General features: G+C 33.6%; 2 protein-coding genes across 2 annotated transcripts; one reads left to right on the forward strand and one right to left on the reverse strand.

The window, feature by feature from the left end:
• The first annotated feature begins 493 nt into the window (after nucleotides 1-493).
• LOC107611177 (uncharacterized) lies at nucleotides 494-2,535 on the forward strand. Its single transcript, XM_088495660.1, has 3 exons — nucleotides 494-1,082; nucleotides 1,757-2,371; nucleotides 2,462-2,535. The coding sequence occupies exons 1-3, from the start codon at nucleotides 494-496 to the stop codon at nucleotides 2,533-2,535; spliced, it is 1,278 nt and encodes a 425-aa protein (XP_088351786.1).
• Nucleotides 2,536-2,675: 140 nt separating this feature from the next.
• On the reverse strand, nucleotides 2,676-3,987 carry LOC107611176 (serine/threonine-protein phosphatase 7 long form homolog). Its single transcript, XM_088495661.1, has 3 exons — nucleotides 3,982-3,987; nucleotides 3,036-3,394; nucleotides 2,676-2,907 (listed from the first exon to the last, which is right to left on the reverse strand). Exons 1-3 carry the CDS (start codon nucleotides 3,985-3,987, stop codon nucleotides 2,676-2,678), a joined length of 597 nt encoding a protein of 198 aa, XP_088351787.1.
• Between the last annotated feature and the right edge of the window lie 6,063 nt (nucleotides 3,988-10,050).

Raw genomic sequence — 10,050 nt, forward strand, 5'->3', positions numbered from 1 at the left:
TTTAACAAGTGTGTGACGACGGTCATCTGACGGAGGGAAATCGGACGGTTCGATTTCATGCAGGGGGTGGGGTCACAAATCGGACCGTCCGATTTATGCGCGATGATGGTGCATGCATGGAAGTCGGACTATACGATTTGTAGCATGCGGAAGAGTGTTGGTTTTTTTTGCCCAAGGAAATCGGACCAACCGATTTGAGGGCCTATTTCAAAAAATGTTGCTCACGAAAATCGGACCCAGCGATTTTGGGTAAAGAAAATTTTCTGGGCGGGCTTTCTGGTAATCGGACCGTCCGATTTTTTTGTTCTTAAAATTTCGAATGGCCATACATCCGGTCGGATGGTCCGATTTGAGTGTGGTATATATATATATAGATGCACCCACCGAATCTGAGCAGCTCATTTCATTCTTCTTCTTCGTTGCTACAACTCTCTAAATCTCTTCTTTGCAGATCTTTTCTTCTTTATTTGTAGATCTCTTCTTCTCTATTATCATGGATGATAGAGTAAGATTAAAAGTGTATTATGATGGCCATATTTTATTACAAATATCAGAAGGAGTGAAATTTGTATGTGATAATCCGTTAGATGTTATTATTCCATTCACACTGTCATTTGAAGAATTAAAAGGGGTCATATGTGAGAAGATGGATTTTGAAATATCTAGGAGAGTGTCGTGTATTCTGTATAGATATCCTATATCTGTCTTTGGTGTGTTCGTGCAATTTCAAACGAAATACGTGACCGACGAAGCGAGCATGCAAGAAATGTTTTCAGTGTATCTTGAAAGTCAGTCGCAAATGACGTTTATCGAATTGTACATCGAGTTCGAGCAATCTGCAGCGGACCGAGATATTGAATTGGAAGATTACAACAGTGATAGTGAAGAAGAGTTCGAAAGTAACTACGAGGTCGTTGATCCGGGTGGAAACGAAGATCAAGCTGACAAGGCTATGGTGGCAAATGTAGCAGATGTGGCAAATGCACTAGCAAATCAGCAGCCGTTTGTGGAGCCGAGTTTCATGCGGTCGTTGGATTTGGATGTCATGCATGCACCGGAGTATCCTCAATATGTAAATGCAGGTGCGCCATTAATTTAAATTAAGATTTGTGATAGTATGATTTGTGCATGCGTTTTGTGTTTAGGACAAATAATTAAGACAAGGGTAAATAGGCAAAATATAGCATGTAATTAGTAATTGTTTAACGTTTAATATAGTCAAATTGGTGATTGAATCAAACTGGCTCGGCCGGTTCGACCGGGGCAGACACTTGGACAGGGCCGGTCGGTTCGATCGGAGCGGCCGGTTCGACTGGACCGACTGGTTCGAATGGACCGGCAGGTTCGATCGGAGCGGCCGGTTCAACCGAAACAGCTTGGTCGACCAAAATGACCGATTTGACTGGACCGGCCATCTAGACCGGATCGGCCGGTCCTCCTAAGCAGGGCATTAGGACGGGAGTTGACGGTTCGATCGGACCGGTCGGTTGGACCGGACCGGCCGGTTCAACTGGACCAGCTTGGTCAACCAAAATGACCGATTTGACTGGACCGGCCATCTAGACCGGATCGGCCGGTCCAAATAAGCAGGGCATTAGGACGGGAGTTGACGGTTCGTCCGGACCGACCGGTTCGGCCGTTCTGACCGGTTCGATAACCGGTTCGGTTTTGAGAAGTACGTTTTCCCTTGTTCTGTGCTTATTAGTTTATTATATTATTAGTTCTGACAACTCTAAAATTTGTGATGTTATTGCAGTAAAGTTTCCCCTTATGCCGGATGGTGAATTTACTGTGGGGATGGAATTCAGTTCTAGGGAGGCAGTAATTAAGGAGATGAAAGATTATACAATCCGCAGAGGTGTAGATTATCGGGTGCATGAGTCAGAACCGACGACATTCTATGCTAAATGCACCCAGTATGGTGCAGGATGTGATTGGCTGATCACGGTGAGCAAAATGTCCAGAAAGTTCTGTTGGGAGATAAGGAGGTACAACGGTAGTCACACCTGTACTAGGGCCACCATTTCTCAAGATCATTCGAAGCTGGATTCCAACACAGTTGCAGAAGCAATAAAGCCGTTGGTAGAAGTTGACCCGTCTATTAGGGTGAAATCAGTGATTGCGGAAGTACAGTCAAAGTTTAACTACACCATTAGTTATCGCAAAGCATGGTTAGCTAAACAGAAGGCAGTGGAGTCAATTTTCGGAGGGTGGGAAGCTTCGTACGAAACCTTGCCGATATGGTTTGAGGCCATGTGTCACAAGGAGCCATCCGCAGTTGTTCATTTTGAAACAATGCCTGCGTACCAGGGAGATGACTTGGTTCCTAATATTCGTGTGCTAAACCGAGTCTTCTGGAGTTATTACCCTTGTATTAGAGCCTTCAGACATTGCAAGCCAATAGTGCAGGTAGACGGAACTCATTTGTATGGAAAGTAAAAGGGTTGTTTGTTGGTTGCAGTCTCACAGGATGGCAACAACAACATCGTGCCGATTGCATTTGCCATAGTTGAGGGAGAGACATCTGAGGCTTAGCACATTTTTCTCAAGGGTACGAAATCTGTAAGGCCGATTCTGACACTCCTAGTTATGGAACCTGACATCAAGCGAGTCGCTAACTTACATTTATGGATACAATTTAAAATACACTATTTAAAAGCGTTTAGTAATTAAATTTACCTATTTGCAATCGGAAAGATTTGAGGATTGCTTGGAATTGGCGCAATGAATGGTAGATGGATCCAAGCCCAGGCAAGCAACAGTGTCAGCGGACCATCAATCTCCTTACAGTCGACCCGAGTTGCTCTACACAATGATCTATACAGGTGTGCCAGGCAGGCCGATCCCCAGCTGAACTGTATGATCCCCCCAAAGTTACGAGTAACGGCAGAAACTTCTAGTGCACCCCTGATGCAGACTTATCTCCAAACATAACGGTCCCAAACAATAACATTATGTGGCACTTCACGTACCTCTGAATCTGGATATCATCAACCAACACTAATCGAGCTTTCAATGCTCGAAACTAAACCAACTTGATGAAACTTCCCCTGCAGTCTGACTTCATAGGTGCAACACCAAACTGGTCCAGGCATTCAGTCTCTAAAGCCTCATAACTGCTCAGTGTCGGTCCCGTAACTGGCAAATCATTCGTCGGCAGACCAAGAATTAAAGCCACATCCTCCAGTGTCACGGCACACTCACCAACCGGAAAGTGGAACGTGTGTGTTTCAGGGCGCCATCTCTCGACCAGAGCATTAACCAATGCCGACTGGCATTGGACAACTCCAATCTGTGAAACATGATAAAAGTCTGTGTCCCGTAAATACCCTTCCACTATTGGATTGTACCGATCCGGCGGCATATAGTGGTCACATTGCAACATTCGAGAACCCTAAACACAAACATAATATTAAATAATTAACAAATTAAATTTATTTATCAACTCAAACTTTCATTACCAAATAACAAGTAAAATGTATCCACAACCACAACCAATAAAAATACCTATTAAATAAAAAACTATTATACTATATACTAATACTAAAGTAACTATTCAATTATATTCTAACAACATACATACAACAATAAATCAATCATTAATCATTTATTAAATATTTATGTTATACTTATAACAAAAATAGTTAACTTAATAATTTTTAAATCATAATATTTATTTATTTTACTATTTTCCTACGAATGCTTAATCATCATAAATAAATATTATTACTACAAAAAAAAATTACTTATTACTAACAATATTACTACTTAAATGATTTTCATTATCACATGTTGATCTATCTATTAGTGTCATATTATAATAATCAATAGTTAAACCATCAGTATCGGTTATTATTATTATTATTATTATTATTATTATTATTATTATTATTATTATTATTATTATTATTATTATTATTATTCCTATAAATTCGGTCATAATAACTAATATTAACTCTTTAATTTATTTATCATACATACCTCCATTTTTAATAACAGTATTGTTATTATTATTATTATCATTATTTTAATTATCTTACTAATAACAATAATCACTTTATTATATTATTATAATATATAATGCTTCCTTCTAAATAATATTATTACAGTAATTTTCTAATTTCTGTATACTACTAATTTCTAAAATTATTTTAATTAGATTAAAATATTCAAACACTATTATTACATTAATTTCTAACATCATCTTCATAATAAATTACTAATCTCTAACATAATAATAACTATTATTTTAATTAAAATAAAATTTTTTAAAATAAAATAAAAACTTACATAGTTAAGATGATCAAGATAATTAGCAATGTGGAGGTCCGGACGATTAACATCTTTTACTCTTCTTCTTCTTCTCGGCATTGTTAACAAATGGTCCAATTTTTTTTCCTTTACGTTTTATGTATGAAAGGCCATGGAAGAAGCTTGTGGGGTTGCAGGGGGAGAGAGTTTGGTTGCTGAAAATGAAAGAGAATGGGGAGGGAGCGCACCAAAATCACCAAAGTGTTGCTAGTTTCACCTTGGGAGACACTTGCATGCGTGACCGTCCGATTTGTGTACCCTCCCAACCCCGAATTCGGACCGTTCGATTTTCTTGTATAAATCGGTCCGTCCGATTTCTTCATCGCAGCCGTCACATCTGCGTGAAGCACCATGGACGACTATAACGTGGTTATACACCAACGGTTCCCAATATAGAAAATAAAAAAGTGCCTAGTTCTCGTTAAGTTTATTTTAAAATAAAAAACATAAGGTACGTAAATACTAGCATCAATAACTTATTTACGAAATTTAAAATTTAATTGGTTAATTATTATCGATGACCCATCCATGGATAAAGCGATCGGTAAAGGAGCAATGAAGAATTAGATCTTGTAGGTTTGGGCAGAGGTCGATCTCGTCAGGAACTGGGAGCTGGAAGGCAATGAAGTTCTCATGATTTTGGTCGTTGTTGTCATTTTCATGCACGTTTTGACGCTCAATGTGAGTTTTGATTGACGCTACGAGAAAACCATGCAAACCACGGCGGAAGGAAGAAGGAAACAAACCCTTCGCCTTAACGTGGCTACTACGTACGTTTTTGCAATTATGAGTTTTATTTATTGTATTCTTCTTCTTTCACGACTCCTCATATAGTATGGTATGGTATAGTATAGTACTAAGAGTCAATCCCGCTACGTTACCAATATTATTTATGTCAATTTTTACCAACTCTTATTTATAATTGTGTTTAATAAAAGTATTTTTGTGGATGTATTTAATAAAAATATCTTTTTTATAATTGTGTTTAATAGAAATGTCTTTATAAATATATTTTTTAGATGTGTCTCTTTTTATATGTATTTAAAATATAATAATTAATTATTGTTGACAATAAGTTGACAAATAATATGTTCGTACCCAATACTTTTCCATAGTACTAATCTTGTTTACACCTTTTTAAATGTCTTTAATTGTATTTTTCTTCCCTGTAGACAATCATCGATCTGTTTCCTATCATCATTAATGAAATCAGCCTTATCTTTAATATGTGGGGGGAAAACTTGACGATTTATTTTATAGTTCCTCAGATAAGCTAATATATCTATAGGCAATAATAAATCTTTCATGAGAAAAATCTTCTATGAGTAAGTGGACAGCTATATTTTCATGTTTTTCTTTTATACTTTGATAGTAAGAATGTGTTTCGTTTGTATCTCATTTTCTTTTTTTTTTTAGTATTTTTTGCTTTTAAAATTTTATAGAAAAAAATTTCTATTTTCATCTCTTAATTTTTTACAAAATTTCTAAAATAGAAATGAAAATAAAAATGAAAATAAAAATAAAAATACAAGCTAAATGCATTCTAAATTTTTTACATGTAAGTTTTTATTTTTAGTGACTTATAACTTTTTTAATATTTTTCTATTGTCTAACTCAAATTTTTAGTGTTAATTATAAATTTTACGTGACCCTTACGTACTTGAGTCATATACCATTTTCTTTTGTTTTAATAATAATTATCTCCTTACTTTTTTAAAATTTATAATGAAAATCAACACATGATCACATCATAATGGATAATACTAGGGAGACTTGTCTTATTTAACATTTATTAATTATCACAACAATTAATAAATATTAAATAAGACAAATTATGACTGTTTTACCTAATTTTTTTTACTTACCAAACATTTCTACATCATAATAAGTATTTTACATAAGATGAATTTTACTTAATTAAATTGCTAACGAAAGGTTTTAAATTCTTAAAAAAAACCTCTCGTTAGCAAAGAGATAAATAATTTTTAACTTTGTAATTAAAAGATATATTCTGAGAAATCAAATAATTTAAATGTCATGTAATCAATCCAAAAAATATCTTGATTTAAATTTATATTAGATGCATTATGAAAAGTAATTTAACTTTTTTCATCATATGGAATCAATTCATAGAGTAACTTGTTTGGAAGTACGTTTCTAATAAAATACAATTCCTTTCTAAAATATCTGAACTATATTTTTTTTTTGGTGACTGAACTATATTGATATCAAATTTTTATCTAATTTTTCGTTGTATGAATGTATAAAAAAGTAAAATTATTTAATAATACGGAATGACTATTGACTACTATTAAATAGCTCCTAGAAGAATGGTCTTGCTCTTTATTAAAAAAGATAAAATGACTCTATGGTAGCACAGGCTGCACAGCTACATACAGAGAAATCAAAGGTATACAATTAATAGAATTAATATCTTTGAAACTAAGAATTTACTCTTGAACCGTATATATTAATTAATAAAAAATAAAAAGATTTTATTAACGAGTATTCTATGTGAACTAATTATTAGAAAAGTAAGGAAAATTTTTTTAATAAGAATTTGTATTTTATATGTTTTATAGTATATTTTATAGATCATTTTTTAAAAAAAAAATATTTTATTAGTACTTTCTTTGAAACTTCTCCTAGGACAATATTTGTTAGATAGATAAACACAATATATATAAAATATTGTTTTCATGCATCTGATGCCTTCATGGTTCATGCCCAGGAAGGTGCAAGTATTTAAGATGCGCCATCAAGTTTTAAATGCAACATTTAATATCACGAAAAATAAAAATTGCAGTTGGGATAGAGGAAATGAGGAAAACAAAGATAGGAAGAAAAAATTTAAAGGGTCTTAATGTGGTTGGGTAACATTTATGTTACAAACTTAATGCTTTCCTTCTTTCTTTGGTAAACATTAAATCATCAAATTTAATGCATTTTATTGATTTTATGTGTACGTTAAAATAAAAAAGCGAAAAAAAAAATTAAATTAAAAGCAATGGATAGGCCTTTTTCTGGGTGTACCTTGCCTTTCATATATAGGAGTGTGGTGAGGTATTTAAGATGAACCATAGAATTCAGAACTTCACATTTAATAGCATAATAAAATGCTCTCCATTCATCCCTTGTCAGTCTTTCAAATGTACTTATCTAATTTCATGATTAATTTTATGTAAAATAATACTATTCATTGTCTTTTATCAAAACGTACATACCAAACCATTTATCTATCTATCTATCTATCTATCTATCTATCTATCTATCTATACTACCAACAAAAAAAAATATATTTAAAATAATATTTATTTTATGGTGATTTTAAACAATCGTCATAATATTTGAATATTACAGCGTGTTTAGTTATTGCCGTAATATTTGGTGACGATTTTAGTTATTATGACGATTTTGAACCGCCCTTATCACTTATATATAAAAACATTAGGTTTTAAGCAAGCATTTGCACGTAATTATGATTAGACAATACGTGATTGAATGAGAATGCATTTGAATGTTAGGTGTTCTTATTTCTAGGAATTTATATGCTGTATTTATGCATTTCATTTACATTTGATTGAAGAACAGGGATTTTGGTAAGGATGTTGAAACTTGAAACATGGAAATGGACCCCTAACTCATTAAGATTTTGAAGAACAAGAATTCTGGTAAACATGCTTTCAGTTGATATTTGTTGTGATTCTTACTGCTTGAAACATTGACACTACCACTCATCTCCTAGTATTTCTAAGGAAACCTACCATGTGATGTTGCATTTGAGATTTTTGAAATAGGTGCAATTGCAACAGGTGCAGGAGTAATGGCTGCTTTTGAAACACTAGTAATTAGTTGATTTATGTTATTAAATTTTAGATGATTAGTTTGTTAATTAGCTGATTTAGTAGTTGGTTTTAAATTTGGATTTTTAATTGACTGCTTTTGAAACACTAGTAATTGACTGATTGTTGGTTACGTTTCTAATATCTATGGTGCAAACCTCTAAAATAAGTAAATAACACAAACCTGATTGAAATAACCGGTTTGGTTTTGTCTTGTTTTTAAACTGATTCCATAATTGGCTTGCTCTTCCTCTCACGGTTTGCTACTTTTAAACTCTGTCTCTTTCTCTCAATGAGTTCTAATGCTCAATCTTTAATCAGAATTGAAATGATTTCTCTAGTAATCTTTTTCATTAGTTGTGAGTTTGAAAATGTTTCTTGCAATTTCTTGTCCATAAAGTGTTTGTGTTATTATCTCTGAGTCTAATATATTTTTCGAGGAGCTTATGATTTATGTATTTCTTATGCTTAGGTCGTCATTCATTCACTTTAGTCTAATATATATTGCTGTAAATTAAACACTGTCTAGATGTATCAATTCTATTTTCATAAAGAATGGGAGAAAGCGTGTGGATGGTCAGTGCAAGAATGTAGATAAATATGCCTTTGACCAGGGAGATTGCTTTCATTCTATACTTTTCTGATTATAGGTTAATAAAACCAAGTGATTTTGAAAATGCAGGTCCAAAATCGTGACAATATAAGATACAATGGAACAATTCAAGGCTTAAAATATATATGGAGAACAGAGGGTTTTAAAGGGATGTTTAAAGGAAATGGAACTAATTGTGTCCGTATTGTCCTAAATTTGCCAGTGAAGTTCTTAAGCTACGAGGAAGCACTTCTCTTTGGATCACTCCATCATGCATCTGAACATTATTAGAACACATCTGAGCATTATCATGAATCTACTTAATATTGAGTCTTTACATGTTAATCTGTCGATACTTTTTATAAAAACTTAAAACTTTTCCATTAAGAAGATAATAAGACATATTCACATTCTTAATATTAATGATACATTATAGTATTACATGTAAGACCAATTGTTAAACCTACCCTTCTGAAAAAAAGTTTCAACTAACAAGGCGAGGAGAAAATAAATTCTAACAACCACTCAACTTGCAAACAAATTCTTCTATGCTTCGGCAGCTTCACAATAAACCTGTACCTGTAACTGAAAGGGGTGAAAAGAGGAGATAAAAATTGGGGAGTCTTTAGTAAGGTTGGGGTAGCAATTAAGTTCATTTTATTATTATTAGCCAGCTGCAACTAACAACAGGACACATACAAATATAAATAATAAAAGAACACAGAAGTCAATCAATCATACAACACACATAATTATAGAGTTACAAAGCACAGAGATATGCGCAAACAAGCATGATGCATGTCTAGTCCTATGTAGTCCATGAGCTCATTGTCGGTTGCCTACCCGCTCTCGATATTACCCGGGTACAAATCCCAAATATGGTTTTCTAGATGCATACAATGTGCATATAAGTCTTACGGCTAGGTCGCATACAATGTGACTTTTAAATATGTTGTAATATGCTTACATCTGAAAAATAGTTCACAATGTATGGGTGTCCCCACTATATATTTGACACTAAGGCCCAAACAAGATTGCATATGCTCTCCTATGGCTTAAAGTCTTTTTAACTTTGCCCTCTACTCTCCTGTGGTAAAGATCCTTTTATTTAATACATTCTTTTCTTTTCTATTCTCCACTTTCTTGTGGTAGAGGTTCACTAGATTCTTTTAATCTTTACTCTCTGCTCTCCTATGGCAGAAGTTCTTTAGATTCTTTTAGTCTTTGCTCTCTACTCTACTGTGATAGAGAGATTTCTTTAATCTTTTTCTTTCTTTTTCTTTTATTTCTTCTTCTTTTCTTTTT

This window comes from Arachis ipaensis, chromosome B8, assembly GCF_059453495.1.
Source record: "Arachis ipaensis isolate K30076 ecotype BB chromosome B8, ASM5945349v1, whole genome shotgun sequence".
In the NCBI taxonomy this organism is placed as follows: Eukaryota; Viridiplantae; Streptophyta; class Magnoliopsida; order Fabales; family Fabaceae; genus Arachis; species Arachis ipaensis.